General features: G+C 47.3%; 1 protein-coding gene across 8 annotated transcripts in view; it reads left to right on the forward strand.

The window, feature by feature from the left end:
• LOC147725801 (uncharacterized) overlaps window positions 1-19,137 on the forward strand; it is a 626,472-nt gene that overhangs the window by 351,988 nt on the left and 255,347 nt on the right. For all 8 annotated transcript variants that reach the window (XM_086959971.1, XM_086959976.1, XM_086959973.1 and 5 more), the window contains one exon: window positions 13,685-13,801. In XM_086959971.1, the coding sequence (XP_086816097.1) occupies window positions 13,685-13,801 (117 nt within the window). The remainder of the gene's footprint in view (window positions 1-13,684; window positions 13,802-19,137) is intronic.

A 19,137-nucleotide genomic window follows, 5' to 3' on the forward strand; every position in this document is an offset into this window, starting at 1 on the left:
TTCGAAGCCTGTCGATAAACCTCAGAATGCGTCGACGTCAATTCACTTCACGTTGCCGCCGAAAGTGGCGCCGAAGGCTTTCGGCCCTAGAATCGCCACCAACGTGCCCGAGAAGGTGTCCTCGGTGCCGAAGTCGACGAAAGTGGTCCCGGCCTTAAAGCATCGACAATCCTCGTTGGAAGAACAACAAGAACAATTTATCGATGCCGAAACAGGCAGACTTTCCCTTCATAAGCGGAAAATCGCCCTGGAACAGCCAATGAAGTCCTATAAAATTCCACTAAAGAAGAAAAAGGATTCCACTTCGACCCCTGTTCTTGTGGAACCGGTTTCTCCACATGGCCATGATGTCTCACCCACTTATTCAGATGTGGACACTGGGGAAGGTGATGATGATGAATACAGCTATCCTGTCTACACTGAGCCAGATGATACCAATGAACCCTGGGCAGCTGCTGCTGACCCAGGCGATCCTCACTCTACCCCAGACACTCAGATGTATGCTGTAAAAACGTCGCCTACAGAGGATTCAGCTGCGTTTAATGCCCTCATTGAAAGGGCAGCAAAGAATCATGACGTCCAGCTCCATGCTGACCCCATTGAAGTTGACTTTCTTTTTGACACCTTTTCCGTCTCAAAGAGGACTGTCAAGACTCTGCCTATGTTGAAGGGTGTCTTGAAGCATGCTGGGGAGATCTTTAAGGAGCCTACGAGAGCCAGGGTGATAAACCCTAGAATTGAAAAAAAGTATAAACCGGCGCCTGGTGACCCTACTTACATCAAAGGACAGTTGCCGTTGGACTCTCTTGTTGTTTCTAATGCCCGGAAGAGGGCTAATTCACAAACAACGGGTAATGCTCCTCCCCCAGATAAGGAATCTAAGGTGTTTGAGGCATCGGGGAAAAGGGTGGCGGCTCAAGCGGCCAATATCTGGCGCATTTCAAACACACAGGCACTTCTAGCCAGGTATGACAGGGCACATTACGACACACTGGAGACCCTGTTACAGCACCTGCCAGACGAATACAAAGAGGCAACTGAGATGCTCATCCAAGAGGGGAAGCTCAAATCTAATGCTTCTATTAAATGTGCACTGGACGCGGCAAACACCGCGGCCAGAGCTATTAACACTAGTGTCATGCTGAGACGACATGCCTGGCTCAGAATCTCTGGGTTCAAGCCAGAGATACAGACCACCATTCTCAATCAGACAGCAAACCCTGATCATCTATTCGGCCCAGAGGTGGACACCACCTTGGAGAAAATCAAAAAGGACATTGAAACTGCTAAGTCCATGGGGGCTCTGCAATCACAGCAGTTCTGGGGTGGTTCTTTTCGTCGCTCAAGCACTAGAGGTGTTTCCAGAGGCCAGCTCTCCCAAACCACACAGTACTATAAGGGCGGCACACAGACCACGTACACCAAACAAAGTTGAGGTGGATATCGTGGAAACAACAACTCCAGATCCTCCGCCACAAACAGACAGTGACGCCTTGTCACTGCCCCCCGACCACGCAACACCTGTCGGGGGGAGACTTCAACAGTTCCTGCCAGTCTGGAAGTCCATCACCACAGACAGGTGGGTCACACAGCTTATACAGTATGGTTATTGTCTGGAGTTAACATCCACTCCACCCAACATACCCCCAAGACACCGTCCTATGTCCGCCGAGCATTTGCACTTATTGCAGCCGGAGGTCCTCTTCATGCTGCAAAAAGGAGCAATCGAGCTCGTGCCTGTGGAAGAAAGAGGCACAGGAGTTTACTCACTGTACTTCTTAATACCAAAAAAGGACGGGTCCCTCAGACCCATACTGGACCTCAGACCACTCAATGAATACATTCTATCGGAGCACTTTCACATGCTGACCCTGCAGCAAGTCCTACCGTTGCTCAGTCAGGGGGATTTTCTCGCAACTTTAGTCCTGAAGGATGTGTATTTTCATATTCCGCTACACCTGTCACCCAAAAAATACCTCCAGTTCACCATCCAAAACCAACATTACCAGTTCACGGTTCTACCTTTCGGGGTCACCACGGCACCCAGGGTGTTTACAAAATGCCTGGCGACGGTGGCGGCACACCTAAGGAGACAAAACATTCACGTCTACCCTTATCTGGACGACTGGCTAATCCAGGCAAAGTCAGCCCAGCAGTGTGCCGCCCACATGTCCCACACCATTCACCTTCTTCACGATCTGGGATTCTCACTGAATTACCCAAAGTCCCACCTGCAACCCGCCCACATACGACAGTATCTGGGTGCGACCATAAACACTCTGGCAGCCACAGCACAGCCAAATTCAGTGAGGGTCAGCAGCATTCAATCGCTGATACAAAAATTCTGACCTCAACACTCGCTTCCAGCGCAAGTGTTCATGCAGTTGATAGGCATGATGGCCTCCTGCATCTCCATAGTCCCGCACGCGAGACTACATATGCGTCCGCTTCAGGAGTGCTTAGCATGTCAGTGGACTCAGGCTCACGGACAGTTGAAAGACCTAGTGTTGGTGACCGGTCGTGCATACAACTCTCTGCATTGGTGGAATCCACAAAACCTTTGCAAGGGACGACCGTTCCAAGAGCCTGTGCCACAGATCATTCTGACGACGGACGCTTCTCTCCAGGGATGGGGAGCTCATGTACTCCACTACACTGTGCAGGGACTATGGACACCACAGCAAAGGAAGATGCACATCAATGTTCTAGAACTGATGGCTATCTTCATGGCAATGAAAGCCTTCAAAGTACATCTGTGCAACAAAGTCGTGTTGATCCGGACGGACAACATGACGGCAATGTACAACATTCAGAAACAGGGAGGAACACACTCTCCACAGTTGTCTCATCTGGCTCATAGCATGTGGAAGTGGGCCATTCAGAGAAACATCTTCCTCATGGCAGAACACCTCCTAGGCAAGGACAATCAGATAGCGGACCTGCTCAGCAGGTACAGCCACCAAATGCACGAGTGGGAGATACATCCATCAGTACTCCACCCGTACTTCCAAAGGTGGGGTCATCCAGAGATAGACCTGTTCGCCACAAAGGAGAACGCAAAATGCCAAAGCTTTGCCGCCAGGTTTCCACACCCACAGTCGCAAGGCAATGCGATATGGATGAACTGGTCAGGCAAATTTGCGTACGCTTTTCCCCCAGCACCTCTAATACCGCTGGTGGCACGCAAGCTGAAGCAGCACTCGATGACTCTCATCCTGGTTGATCCGACGTGGACTCGCCAACCATGGTACACCACGTTTCTGGAACTGTCCGTGGTACCGCATCAAAGGCTGCGCCTCACACCCAGACTTTTGATGCAGAGCCATGGCTACATTCAGCATCCAGATCCGCAACAGCTCAACCTGGCGATCTGGCTCCTGAGGTCTTAGAGTTTGGCTATCTCAACTTACCTCCTGACTGTATGGACATAATCTGGGAGGCAAGGAAGCCCACCACCAGAGCATACTATGCGGCGAAGTGGAAGCGGTTTATCATTTATTGTGCAGACCACAACATTAACCCGCTGGATGCATCTATTCAAAACTTCATTTGTTATCTCTTACATCTGAACAAATGTAATCTGGCCTATGCTTCCATTCGTATACATCTATCCGCAATGGCTTCTTATCTCCAAAACAGGCAGCACCTCTCACTTTTCAGGGTGCCTGCCATTAAAGCCTTTCTGGAAGGACTCAAACAAGTCATTCCTCCGCGGACGCCACCAGCTCCCGAGTGGAACCTCAATGTGGTCCTCACCAGGCTGATGGGTCCCCCTTTCGAACCACTGCATTCCTGCGACATTCAGTTCTTGACATGGAAAGTGGCTTTCCTTATAGCGATTACGTCGCTACGACGAGTTAGTGAACTCCAGGCACTAACTATCTAAGAGCCATTTATTCAGTTTCATTCCAACAGTGTGATGCTTCGTACTAACCCTAAATTCCTTCCTAAGGTAGTTTCTCAGTTCCATATCAACCAGTCTATAGAACTACCTGTGTTCTTCCAAATCCAGAGTCACTTGCGGAGAGAATGCTCCACACACTTGACGTCAAGAGGGCCCTAATGTACTACATTGATAGGACCAAAGATTTTCGGAAGACTAAACAACTATTTGTTGCCTTTGCGCCACAACACAAAGGTAACCCCATTTCCAAGGCTGGTATAGCCAGGTGGATCGTTAAATGTATTCAGATCTGTTATCAGAAAGCCAAGCGCACTCTCACCATTCCACCGCGGGCCCACTCCACCCGGAAGTTGGGGGCATCAATGGCTTTCCTTGGAAATATTCCTTTGGAAGACATATGTAGAGCAGCCACATGGTCTACCACACACACATTCACAAAACATTACTGTGTTGATGTGCACTCCAAACAGCAGGCAGCTGTAGGGCAGGCTGTTCTAAAAACACTTTTCCAAACTGCTGCAGCTGGCATGGGCGGCAGCCGTTAATAGAGGGACTGCTATGTATTCTATGCACAGATATGAAGTCAGCAGCCCACATGCCTCGAACCGAATATGCTACTTATCAGTATGCATCTGTTCTTGGCATGTAGGGCTGCTGACATTCATATCGCCCGCCCTCCTCCCCGGCGCCTGTAGCGGCTGCAGTATTCACACATACTTCTAGCATGGTCATCATTCACATAGTTTCACTCCATCTTGGCCACAATGGCTAAAAACAATCTGAGGATGGAGTTGATGCCCATGCGCACTGTAGTCCAGGGGAGGAGCCACCTATCTGGTGATACTTCGAAGACTCTTCCAGGACAACAATGTGCAATCATCCGGACCCAACACTAGGCGGCGATCTATGCGCAGATATGAATGTCAGCAGCCCTACATGCCAAGAACAGATGCATACTGGTAAGTAGCATATTCGTTGTAATTGTTAAATCCATATATAGTCTGTGATTGTCATTGAACCATGCAAGTGCAATGGACTCTAGGAATTCTAACTTTATTTTCAGAGTCCGGCATCCCAGCTGTTTTATACAGGTTTGAGTAGAAAGTATGAAACTCATTTAGCACTTCACTTTGAGCTCTTACCACCACACCATTCACTCCCCTAATTTCATGCACAAAGGTAACATCTTTGGTGTGTATAATCATATTTGCCAGTGTCCGTCCCGGTCTGTCTTCCTCACCATAGCGTCTCGCATCCGCATATTTTAGAAGGACATTCACCTCCCTATTCGCCTCTTCTTCGAATTCTAGTATCTTAGATTTGAGAAGGCCCGCCGTCTTGATATCTGCGTACCGGCACAACTCCCCCTCCAAATCCTTAATCTGTTTCTCTAGCTCCGCCAGTGTTCCCCTAATGGCCTTTAGCACACCTGCCTGTCTCGCTATACATTGCCCTCTTATAACTACCTTAAACGTGTCCCACAGAGTGGCTTTAGAATCCACTGAACCGGAATTTGTGTCAAAATATAACTCGATGTCGGACCTTATTTCCTCCTTAAAAGCCTCGTCAAGCAGTGAATTCTTAGGGAGACGCCAGGTAAAAGCGCGTGGAGGGACCCCAGGCAGGGACAGTCGGAGCAGACAGGGTGCGTGATCAGATAGTGACCGTGCCATATGTGACACTGACACCGTCCAGGCTGCGACATCCCTCGAGACTAGCCAGAAGTCCAAACGGGACCAGGCCACGTGGTGCGTAGAGATGCAGGTACCCTCCCTTAGTGTAGGATTTCGTTCCCTCCAAATATCCAAAAGACCCCCATCAGCCATTATGTCTGCCAGGGCCGTGCGCGCCTGCGGGTGCAGCGATCTAGCTGCAACCCGTCTATCAGCAGCGTCCGAAAGAACGGCATTAAAGTCTCCTCCCCAAATGACAGTGTGACAACTTAGAGCTGTGATTCTCGACCATATTTGTCTGAAAGTCAATTGAGTCTGTAATTAGGCCATAAATTGCTGCTAATGTCACCTCACGTCAGCCCAGCCTCCCATTCAGCAGCATAAAGCGCCCCTCAGGGTCCACATATGAATATTCACATTTCCAGTTAGATCCTTTTCTAATGAGAATAGCCACCCCTCTTGCATAACTAGAGTACACGGCTGAGTAGATCTCCCCCATCTGTTATTTCTTAGTTTCTGCAATGGTGTTACATTAACATGTATTTCCTGTAAGAAACATATATAATATTATGCCTCGTTAGATATGCATGCACCAGTCTCGCTTTTCGGCCATCATTCAGACCCCTTACGTTTCAAGTGATGTATTACTTGTGTTTACGCCCACCCCATTTTTATCTAGAGATTGGCAATATGGCAATATGTCTGCATTGTATTTGTGGCTGCTATATTTTGGCTTTCAAACAAACAGTCAAACCTCCACACCCACCCACCCACAGCTCACACCAACCCCAACCCCCCAATTAGGTTGTACTATATCCCTCCCAAAACCAACAGCAGTTAGCAACGAATAAAGCATAGGGAACCTTCCCAGGGGGGCGAGGGTAGGCCGGCATACTCCCCCACTTGCGCAGGGTGGCCAGGGTTGGTTACATAATATGCTAGTCTTGTGGTATATGAACACTCAAAACATATATTCCCACCCCCACCAGGGGGGGCCTCATGGGGTCCTACTTTAGAGCGCAGTAGCGTGATATTTATGGGGAAAATAGAACATCATGTGACAATAAAGAAATACCAACATTGACATAAAACAAATTTTGGCTTTTAAACAAACAGTCAAACCTCCACACCCACCCACCGCCCACACCAACCCTCCAATTAGGTTGTAGTATATCCCTCTGTAGTTAGCAACAAATAAAGCATAGGGAACCTTCCCAGAGGAGCGAGGGTAGGCAGACATACTCCCCCACTTGCGCAGGGTGGCCAGGGTTGGTTACATAATATGCTCGTCTTGTGGTATATGAACAATCAAAACATACATTCCCACCCCCACCAGGGGGGGCCTACATTAGAGCGCAGTAGCGTGATATGTATGGGGAAAATAGAACATCATGTGACAATAAAGAAATACCAACATTGACATAAAAAGCCAAACAATTCAATCATTATCACTCAGCCTGTCCTCAGTTGGTTTGTCCCCTTCTCCTCGCTTCTTGGTCGACTTGCCAGCGACATGTTTGGCGAACTTGAGTGCAGATTTTGCATCCGTAAAATAATGTGCAGTACCATCGTGAGACACTTTCAGTTTAGCTGCGTACAGCAGGGAGTATGGAATTTGCGCTTGTAACAGTAATCGCTTCGCTAGGAGAAATTCTCTTCAAGCGGTTTGCACTAGTGGTGTGATGTCCGGATATAACGAAATGGAATTTCCTTGATGTTTAATCTGACCTCTCTCTCTCGCTAGGCGCAGAATGGCGTCTCTATCTTGATAATTTAACAGCTTAACCAAGATAGGGCGGGGCGTACCCCCCAGTGGTCGCTTTGGGCCTAATGTCCTTTCAATCAGTCAATCAGCAAAGTTTGTATAGCGCGCTACTCACCCATAATGGTCTCAAGGCGCTGAGGGGAGGGGGTCGCTACTGCTCGAACAGCCAGGTCTTGAGTTGTTTTCTGAAGGAGAGATGGTCCAGGGTCAGCCGTAGGTGAGTGGGGAGGGAGTTCCATGTCTTGGCTGCCAGGTAGGAGAAGGATTTTCCTCCGATGGTGGATTTCCGAATTCGTGGGACGGAGGCGAGGGCGAGGCTGGCGGGTGGGTGTGTAGAATGTGAGGAGGCTGTTGAGGTACTTCGGGCCCGTGTCGTGGAGAGCCTTGTGTGCGTGGGTGAGGAGCCTGAACGTGATCCTCTTGTTGACGGGGAGCCAGTGCAGGTCTTTCAGGTGGGCCGAGATGTGGCTGTGGCGAGGGATGTCCAGGATGAGTCATGCTGAGGCGTTCTGAATGCGCTGAAGTCTTTTCTGGAGTTTGGCTGTGGTTCCTGCGTAGAGGGTGTTCCCGTAGTCCAGACGGCTGGTGACGAGGGCCTGGGTGACAGTCTTCCTGGTTTCGGTGGGGATCCATCGGAAGATCTTTTGGAGCATGCGCAGGGTGTTGAAGCAGGATGACGAGACGGCGTTCACCTTTGCGCTCTCTCCACTATAAACACCTTTGAGGATCAAACAGCTTGTGGAGGAGATCGGTCATGAAGACTTCCATTTTTGACATTGCTGCTGTTTCAGGAATGCCTGTTACTCGGAGGTTACGCCTACGAGACCTTGCCTCCAAGTCATCGTTCTTCACTTTTATCACTTCCAACAGTTTATCCATTTGCAAAAGTTGGTCGTTGGTCTCTTGCTGCAACAGACGTTGAATACGTTTTTGACCCCTACTTCAAGACCAAGAATTCCTACAATACGAACACGAATGTCCTCTGCCGACCGAGATTCTGCCTCTAGAACATCACGGATGTATAATCTATATAGACGGATCAGCACAGCCCGCAATTGGGGGTAAACAAACCTATAGTGCTGCGTACGCGATTGTTAAGGTCGCTGGCACTAAGGTTAATTTAGACCTATGGTCACTAAAACTCAATCACTCAGAGATAGTACAGCTCAGCGAGCTGAACTACAGGCTTTCAAGATGGCGCTTGAAAATACCGATCGCGAATTCCCCTCACTCATAGTGTGCGATTCGTACTTCTGCGTGGAATCTTGCAACGAACATTTGCAGAACTGGGTTCGAAACGGTTTCAAAAATTCAAAAGGTGGCACAATCAAGCATAAAATGCTTTGGGAACAAGTAGTTCTTTTGAAAAAAGAACTACAAAAGACTCACGTGATACATACACTGAGTCATCAGCGTGATGGCGTTCACGTTGAAGGGAATTCATTGGCTGATGAAGCTGCGAAGGCAGCTGTGCAAACGTCTTACGTAGCTGCGATCACTCGGTCAAAAGCAAAAATAGACAGCGAAATAATTTAAGCTGTCACTGCTTCAGTTAAAGACAGTGGTAAGATACTCCCAAAAGGCTTTCCAGTAAAGTACTCATATATAACTGATGCAAATAATGTTCCTTTTGCTCGAATCCCTGGAGTGGGGGATAGGGCAATTCCAAACATGGAACATAGGTTAGGACTGATCTTAGCAGCGCACGATGGACTGGCATCTGCACACGCAGGAATCTCCGCCACAGTATCATTATTAAAACAAAGATATTGGTGGCCGCGCATGAGGAAACAAACTAGAATCTATGTTCTAGAATGTGGAATCTGCCAAAAAATAAGTTTCAACAGTGAAACGACATGCACAGACGCACCTCCTGATTTCAGATAATCCACTAGCGTTTGTTTATCTGGATCACTGTGATCCCTTGCAAAGGGATGGTAACTATAAATATATCATAGTTGCAGCGGATTCCTGCAAAAGATTTATTTGGATGTGGCCCTAGCGCTCGGCTGATGCCAGAACTGTTATAGAGGAGCTACAAGTCTTTTTCAGCACATACGCAATCGGCACGCTACATTCTGACCAGGGTCCTGCGTTTACCTCTCGAGCTTACAAAGAGGCCATGGCTAGCTTGGGCGTTGCATTGCAGTACTCTAGTCCCTTCCATCCTGAAGGTAAAGCGGTAGTGGAAAGAAAAATAACGTGACATAAAGCAATCCATAACAGCTAAGGTATTATGTTCGGGTGATGGGTGGGTCAAACATCTAATAAGTGTCCAACATAGTCTTAACAATCTGCCAAGAAATTCTCTGGGTGGAATCACTCCATATGAACTACTGTTAGGTACTAGAATGATAATCAAAGACCTCGATTGTCAAACTTCAGTGGTGGAACAAAAATCCTTTGATGTCAAAGATCGTTTGACAGTTTTACAGGACTTAAATGAAAATGAAACAAGAAGAAGTCTTTTAAAAAAAATCTTTATTTGGTAGTTTTATGCTTAAATCCATACAACATTACATCATTGTCATTCATCACATTGCATCACACACATATTCATTGAACATTAAGGAAGAGGGTACAATGCGTGTAATCTTAAGGCAGCAAATCATAAAGTCTAATGCCTGGTTTTTGTAGGTACGGCAGTTCAGTCTGTGTAAGGGGATCTTTCAATATCTCATCATCCGTGGTGCTAAACAATCTATAGGCAACTGCATAATACATCAAAACAGAAATGTGTTGTAACAACATATTCAACATCACTATGCAATAGCTTCTGCAGCACATTAGGGTCAGCACCAAATCAACAGTAAGTTTAGTCCTGCGACAGTGACGTCCACTAGGCCAGCGCCCTCTCCAGTCCTATAAAAGTCTTACATAGGTAAGGCACCCGACCCCATGTCTCCCTGCTCCTTGGCCACCACATCCACGCTTTCCCCAACATTCATTAAATACATCTGCATTGGGCCCCATACATCCCTCGACTTAGAGGACATTGGTAACAACTCTGCATACGCAGCAGCCTGCTCCTGACAATATGTGAGATCATTCAGCCAATCCTTGAATTTCGGAGCCCTCCCTCTTCTCCACCTACAGGCAATTCTACGTTTCGCTATCAATAATGCAATGTCAACAAATTTCCTTGCCTGTTTGCGAATTTGCATAGTGTAACCCAATATCATCACCAGCGGGTCCATTGCGAGGGTGGCGCCCAACATGCGTTCCAATGCCACATGCACTTGGGACCGACCAGTACTCGTGTATAGCTGGGCATTCCCACGCTAGATGCATGTAGCCCGCCCCAGGCCTCTGGCACCTCGCGCATCTATCATTATCTGATAGGTGAAACCGGTATTTCTTAGCGGGAGTATAGTACATACGCTGCAGGAACTTATAGTGTATGACTTTGAATCTGCAGCTAGCAGTGATATCTTCCGTGATGCCGCAGCAGTATCTCCAATATGCCTAAGTTTGCCCAGACAAACACACGGTGGTTTGGAGCAGATCGACTAACTACTTGCCCGACGCCCTGCAGCAGCAAGTGCCGAAGGAAGCTGACCCTCCAGCTGACGCAGTGAGAGACGCTGTCTTTTCTCCTACCGAGAAATCCAGCTCCAGTGTTTCCAGGCTACCCTTTCGGGTTGCTGGGAAATCGAGTCCTGAGAGAGAGATACAAGCCCTCCGTCATTCTAAAACCATGGTACGGAACTGATTAAACCCTTAGAGAATTATTGGAATAGATTCTTGGCAAAGAATACAAAACTTAAGCTACATCTCACTTACTTCTTCCCCCGTACTAGACTTAGGTTAGGTACACCGGGGTAGGCATATTTTGGAAGCACCAGTTGAGTACTTTTAGTCATTATTTATCACTGTATGTTTTTTATGTATTTCATGTTATTTTATATGGCTTAGAAACCATACAATGCTTCTACAGTACTACTTTATAATACTTTTCGTATTATATGTCTTGTACTTTCTAACCAGTATTACGATTGTAGCAGTACATTTCTTATGCTTGAGAAAGAAGACTGTTCAATAAATACTTTTTATTGAAAACGCCCGTCTCTCTATTTCTCAGCACCTCTGTTGAAACGAAGCATGCACGATTGACTGAGTAAAATAGTTATCTATTGTTTCCGGCACTCTAGAGATTGATTTCTTATTCTTGGGAAACAAAGTTGTCATGTTTATGCGGTTGTCAGAAACTAATCCCTTCTTGTGAATTTGAGAAAGTTTCTAGTGACCTCTGAGCTAGCTGGCACACACAATTAAGTCTAATATATTCCGTAGAGACCTAGTCGACCTCAGTCCTACATCTAAACTGCAGGATATAATATTCTAATGTGCAGTACCTATTGGGAATATAGGAACTACAGTAAAGTTTCTTACTTGTAGCCCCACCGGGATGACATTAGATTGGAGATATTTAGCCAGAACAAGACCATGTAGCCTTGTCCGGATCAATTTCTTTTCTAATCGTTCCAACTTTGAGACTTTCTCATTAAGTGTCAAATCAATACTAGGAGTGCTGATTCCTAGGAAGTTACCACCGCCCTGGGCTAGTAGTAACTGATCAATGTAATCCTCGCTATAAGATAACGTTTCTTTATCCGATACTAGCAGCCCGCCCCGGCGTTGCCCGGGGCAGAAGGGGGAGGGGACAGCATTTTATGCTTTTGTGCACTCCCGCCCGCCCTGACATTGCCCAGACCGCCTCCCGCCTTGCCGCCCCCGCCCGCCCCGACATTGCCCAGACCGCCTCCCGCCTCGTTTTGCCTTACCTGAGCCGCCCGCTCCGGACTTCACCGCCACTCCTCGCCGCTCGTCACCGCTCCTCCCCGCCTGTCGTCATCACGCACGTCTAGGTCGCGGTCAGGGCCACGGCGCGGCCGGCGCTAGTTTTACGGGGCTACTTTGTTTTTAAATTTTAATTTTTTAATTTACACTTTATTTTTATTTTATGTCGCCTATGTCCATCTACACACTCTGAGGATTCCAACAATGTATTGGGTGTGTGGATTGGCGCTGTGGTTCCCGTGTTTACCTAGTGGACCCAACCACTAGATGGCGGAATAATGCACAGCATAGTGAATCCAGAAAGTCTTCAAGCTGCAAAACTACACCGACGGGTAAGAAACTATACGTTACAGGGAAGTTATGTTCAGTTCAGATTTTATACACAAAGTTATAACATCCCTGAAACCGTTTTGTTTTTTTGTGAATTTCTAAGGTTCGTTTCATTCTATTTCCTAACTAAAAAGTCTCTGTAACCTTGGGTCCCGACAAAAATGTTTTGGACAATCCTAGCCCATGAGTCTTGATCCCTCAGAGACCCCCTATCTTCAGTCATATGGGGTGACCACTTATGTCCTATTTAATGTTTTTCTCCCCATCCCCCCCACGGGATCAGTGTCCCGCATCATAAAATGGCGGCCAGAACTTTTTCTCTCATTGTTGTGGCCAGTGTGTGTGAATGTATTCTCCTGGTTTCGACGTGTTGCACTCAAGCTGTCATATCGTCGGCGGTGCTCATGTTCAGCGCTACGCCGCACGCTGACAGTGTAATCCAAAGAAACGGCTTCCTTTCAGTCAAGAATTCCACGGCACTCTTGTACAGTTGATGATAAAGTTTTATTCGATCCAGATACAAGAGCAGCATCAAGGCATTTTGGTGGCCCACAGCACCTTGAGCACGACAAAGGTGCTGTGAGACTGTGGCGGTGCAAGTGGGCTGGAATATTTAGTGCTTATGACTTTGATGAGGATTCCCTTGGAAGAGACATAGGATTACAGGTAAGCATGGTTTCCTTGCCTGCAAATTCCTCTCCAATCTCCCCAACTCTTTTCTCACCTCTCCCCGTTCTGAAAAATGGTCGCCCAGCCATCACATACATATGGTTTTAGGTTACTTTGTTAAACGGCATAGCCACTGATCAAAATACTGCAGGTTGTGTCTACCTGTACGGGCTCTAAACAAAGGAATGAGGAACTGGCGTCAGGGCACTATTGTGGCGCTATATGGGTCCAAGGATGTCATGTCCTGGTATGTGTCTGAGGCCGGAATGGAGCCGAACTCCACCTAATGGTGTAGGAAAGCTGTTGGAAAGTTTTTGCATCCTGTCTGGCACCTTGGGACATTCAAGAAGTGAGTAATCTGCAGGTAGGTAAAGCATTCACCAGAAAGATCATTGTCTGGGGTAAGTAACTTGTTCAACATAACTTTCTCTGTGAAGCACCAGTAGAGAGCACAGCTTTATGAATTACAAGTTGGTATGTCTGCTGCTTCTAAATTTTATTTTCTTATCAAATTAATTTGTGTCTTGATTTTGTTTCAATCAGAGACGAATACCTTGAAAAAGTACAAGAGAAAACTTGAAGAGTGTACTGACAAACTGCAACCACGAAGACCAAGAGCAGTCAAAAAAGAAGTCCGGTATTTTGGGCGGAGTGTATATGGTACGCTTTCTGGGGTGGTTATTGTTGAGGTATTCATATTCATGTTTATTCAGGAAACCACTTTCAAGACCATTGAGGGTAGTTTGTTTGATAGTCTCACTAATCTCTCCTCAGTTTACAGTAGTGGCCCTCCATGCTTAGCTGTGACAGAATCTCATGTTTGTAGTCTTCGGTGTTCTGTATGACTATGGCCCCGCCTTTATCGTCGGGTTTGATGACTATGTCCATGTTTCTTTTTAGGGATTCTAGGGCCAAACGTTCTGGTTCGGTGGTATTGTAGTTCACATATTTCCGGTGCGCCAAAACTTGGTTGAAATCACGTGTGACTACCTGCTCATAGGCCAGGATTTTATGTGCCATCGTGTGTGTAGGGAAATGTCAGGCAAATGCACCTACTCCATCACATACCTCCTGCACCTCTCAAAAAAGGCAGCCAAAGGCTTCAAACACAACCTATTAAAATCTCACCCAGAAACCCCTATCTCTGACCCTTACTTCTCAATGAACAACGGGCCCATTAAGAATGGCATCATATTCTACACTAAAAGAAGAGCTCAATGGAGAAAAGCCTTTCTCGCTCTCTTTAAGGTATCTAACATGAAGAAAACTGCGCACGGTTTTGCCTTATCTATCCTCCCGTCCCTATTCTTAAACGCACCTGTGAGAAGTTGGCCTGATATATAATGTTCACTATTCTAGTGAGCACTCTGTATCAGTCCAAACAACCCATATGGTGATTGGTTGTAAGTCAACCTTATAGACCAGCTATCCTAGTAGCATGGATACGAGCAGTCTTCGGGCTAAACTCTAGAGGGCGTGTTAAGCCACCTGTTATACCATCACTTATACCCCTTGAACACCAAGTGAAAGGACACCACACAAGTGTTATGAAAATAAACAGTGTATTTATTTAGATCACAACAGCCCTGTACTCTTTATGAGGACAGGGTACTAAGCACACAACAAAACTCTTACGAAAATACTTCAAGTTGCACAATTTACACAAATGCCCGAGGGGCACGAAAAACCATATACTATGAAAGTGGAATGCGAAATTACTAGCAGGTAAGTACTGGACTAATAGGCTTTGGAATCGCTAGGACTACGTTACTGAACCTTCAGATTACTGGTAAGAGGCCTAGGGGACTCGGGTGCAGAGTGTGCACTCTCACGCGGGATGCGGGACAAAGTCTATGGAGGCTAGTAAAAGCAAAAGTTAGTGTTCTCGGGCGAACCCGACTAGGTAGGTTGAAAACGAAAGTGGATCTGGACCCTTGGATAGTGAGGCTATGCTGGGGCACTGAAATGCCGAAGTTACCTAGCCCAGGGGCTGCAGCTGCATATGTCTGAAAAGACGTCGGGAATCCTTGTTGACGAACCAGGAGCCTGAAGAAAGAAGTTGCTGGCAGGCGAACAGTTAAGATTGTTCGAGTGATCCAAGCCTGGATCTAAGATGGATGACACCTGAAAGCAGAGGGGACCAAGTTCTTAATCACTAGCCAGTGATTGTGTGGGCACCAGGATGGCACCGGGCGAAGTCACCTCGACCAGGTGAGTGGGCGACGCTGGGCTCTGCAGTCTCACGGACCAGGAGGTGTTGTCGGCGACCAGGATGGAGGTGCGAGCTGTCCCACGATGGTTGATGCTGTTGACGTCGCTGGACCCAGGATTGGGGCAACGAGTCTTGGCAAATTCAAGCCCACGCTGTGGACCTAAAATGGCGTCTGAGTGGACCAGGAGGGTCCGGGGTGCTCCTCTTTTGGAAGGGAGCAAGGGCCAGTCTGGAGCAACCAGACCAGCAGTGGTGATGTCGTCGGTCGTCGTCGGGAAGGCCACAAGCCAGCGGGCTAGTAGCCAGACAACGCGGTGAGCAGCCAAAAAGCAGAAGGGCCCCACGCAGATCTCGTGGATGCTGGGGGGCTGGTCTTCGGTGCTGGAGCTGCTCAGGGTCAGGGCTTCTCGGACCCCATAGCACTCACCAGAGGATCCCTCGGCGGTCGTGCTGGATAGAAGTCGTCCAGTTCTGATGATGGCCGGTCCCTCAAGGTCTCGTCGCACCTACGGTACTCAGCTTAGCTGTAGAGGTAGGTAGAGGTCAGAGGTGCCAGGGAAGCCGGGTCTCGTCATGCTGGTCGGTCGGATTCCAGAGGAAGGACGTGCAGCAAACCGCAGAGTTCTTAGATGGTGCCTGCGGGTGCAGGGTGACTACTCCTTAGTCACAAGGGAGAAATCTTAAGAAGAAGTCGAGAGTTCCTTTCGTGGAAAGTAGTTTCTTGATTCAAAGATGATCTAATTTGGAAGGGTACCTGCTCCTGCCTTTATCCTAAAGAAAGGGGTAGGTACGCGACTAGCCGGACTTTCCCCAGGCCAGGGACTGGTGTGTCCCTGGAACTGGTTCTAGCCGGCAGATGCATAGTGAGCACCGGGGTGCCACTTGCAGTCACTTTCCTGTAAAGCCCTGCCTACCCAGCATACACAAAACCCTGTCTGGGATGGTGCTAGCACCGCCCCTGACAGGAAACCCTTTGTCCAAGCTCCCCTCGCTGGAAGGTTTCCCAGCTGCAGGGGGTCAGACTCGTGTCTGTGGTGGCAGCATCCATTTTGTGATGCTGAGGCTCGAGTTAACTTTAACCGGGGTTCACAGTTACATACATGTCGTTTCCCTCTAGAAGGGTGGAATGCTAACCCCGTCGCCAGAATTGGCGAGGCGTTAGTATTCCAATTCGTATGACACCTTACTCGACATGTTTTGATAAAGCAATACCAGAGTTAGCATATAACCGCGAGGATTATAATGCACTTAAGCGTATATGGTATGCGTTATCATGGAACAGCTATTAGGACTTGGTTCTGCAAGCTGCAAACGGGCTCAGCTCATGCCAGAGCACCATATCACACACGATTCCAAGCACTCTGCCTTCAGGATTGTCAAGGCCTGCCATAGGAGTGACTGATAGGAATCTGTGTGTCCATTTTTAGGTTTTGACTAGCCAATGCGTACGAAAAGTAAAATAAAAGAAGTTTAAAAAATATTGGCAAAACCAATACGCCTGGCTTGCATTTTGAGTTCTGTTTAATACATTTAAAAACTGGCATTAGTAAAAAAAAAAAAATATACAAAAACAGGAATCTTTCTGTATACAATACATCATCTATGAGATAAAGAATGCACGCGCTGGTTCACAGTACTATTCAGATGTAAAATAGTTCTTGATGCCCTTCAATGCAAGAGCTTCATCAGAGAGAGGATACACCAAACAACCAATAGCATGAGGTGGGCGGGAAAAAATAACTCTGGGCAGAGCCAATGCCCTCCATATGTATCCTTTTAAGAATGTGTAACAATGTGTATAGCAGACAGTTGCTCTGTCAAGCCAGGCCTAAAAATACAATGACTGCTGGGGTTTGCATTACACCGATTGCATCATTGCCAGAGGAGTGCTGGGCTGAAATATCTAGAATATATTGGTAAAGATGGAGTAATGTTGTATAATGTTCAGATGGCTCTCAAACATGACACTTTGCCATCACTGCTACTGCACGTAATGTGTGTTAATACGCGGCGTCATGTAGAACAGCACTGCATCATTGCAGGAGCAAGTATGCTTCGGCTTCGCCATACTCTCCGACCATGTTCTTGTGGTGATATTCACCCTGCTTGTATTTGCGAGTAGCACAGTAACCGCTATTAATTTAGTCCTTTTGAAGTATTTATAGAGCCCTTTATACGTAGTTGTGGGGCGCTGAGGAGTATTTTCGGACAGTACCCGGTTGAGGAGGTAGTTGTTAGCAGAGTGTTGCATTTGTTGTGAAAGTGTGCGGCGAGTGTTGCATTTATAGTGATAGTATGTGGGAAGCTGTCTGTGTGTGTGTGGGGCTCTGTGTGTGTGTGTGGGGGGGGGGCTCTGTGTGTTTGTGTGTGTCATTTGCGAGAGATAAAGCTAGTGGCATTGTAAATATATATATATTTTTTTAACATAAATAAATGGCAATGTCAAGAGCAATGCCAATAGCTCTAACTTTAACAAAGGCAAAACCATTGCATTGTAAATGCTTGTTAGGGTTAGATATAGGTATACTATATCTATAGCAAAGGGTGATTACACCACCTTGCCCACGCTGTCGTGCAGCCAGTTGTGTCAGATTTAGATGGCCAGCCAGGGGTGGCATAATACCTGCTTCAGCCCCTGGTAGGCCCTGGGTACACCTATGCCCTGAGTTACAGGGTCTGATAAGGTGGCCCAGTACCAATTGGATAATGCACCTAAGGTACACATGTCAATTTAGTGAGAGAACAGCTAGGCTGTGGGTCTGATTAGCAGGCCCACAGCCAGAGAAAGTCGTAAACCAGTGAAACAAAAGCAAAAAATCTGGGTGATCATAGGATTGCAGACCCTACTCTCCTACATGACCCCCCCCCCCCCCCCCAAACTTTGGGACAATAAACTAACCTTGACCAGGTGAGTCTTCTTGCTCAAAGTGGAAATACCTGGAGAGCCCATCTGCATTGCCATGATCAGTGCCAGGTCTATGCTCCACTGTAAAATCCATCCCACCACCTAAGCAGTTTGGGGTTTTCACCCTTCATCTGATTTAGCCACAAGAGGGGCTTATGGTCGGTCTGAATCTTGAAATGAGTGCCAAACAAGTATGGCCTCAGTTTCTTCAGGGCCCAAACCACAGCAAAGGCCTCCCTCTCAATAGCTGACCAATTTTTCTCTCTGGGGGTCAGCCTTCTGCTTATAAAAGCAATGGGCTGGTCTTGACCATCAAAATTCAGTTGAGATAGAACAGCTCCCACACCCAACTTAGAAGCATCTGTTTGGACAATGAATGGTTTGGAGTAGTCTGGACTCTTGAGGATAGGTGCTGTGCACATGGCCTGCTTTAGGTCATCGAATGCTTTTTGACAGCCTGCTGTCCACTGAACTTTCTTTGGCATCTTTTTACTTGTCAGTTCATTAAGTGGAGTCACAATTGATCCATAATTTCTGACAAACTTTCTGTAGTAACCAGTCAGGCCCAAGAAAGCTCGAACCTGAGTCTGGGTGGTTGGAGGAGCCCAGCCCCTGATTGACTGTATTTTGCTCTCAAGTGGCTGAACTTGGCCTCCACCTACAAGGTGGCCCAAGTATACAACCTGTGTCTGCCCTATCTGGCACTTTGTGGCCTTGATAGTGAGACCTGCTGCTTGCAGTGCCTGTAACACTTTCCTCAGGTGGACCAGGTGATCCCCCCAGGTGGAGCTAAAGACAGCTATATCATCGAGATATGCTGCGCAGAAGTCATCCAGCCCAGTGAGAACATGATTCACCAGCCTTTGGAAGGTGGCAGGT

This window comes from Lissotriton vulgaris, chromosome 3_1 (assembly GCF_964263255.1).
Source record: "Lissotriton vulgaris chromosome 3_1, aLisVul1.2, whole genome shotgun sequence".
Taxonomy (NCBI): domain Eukaryota; kingdom Metazoa; phylum Chordata; class Amphibia; order Caudata; family Salamandridae; genus Lissotriton; species Lissotriton vulgaris.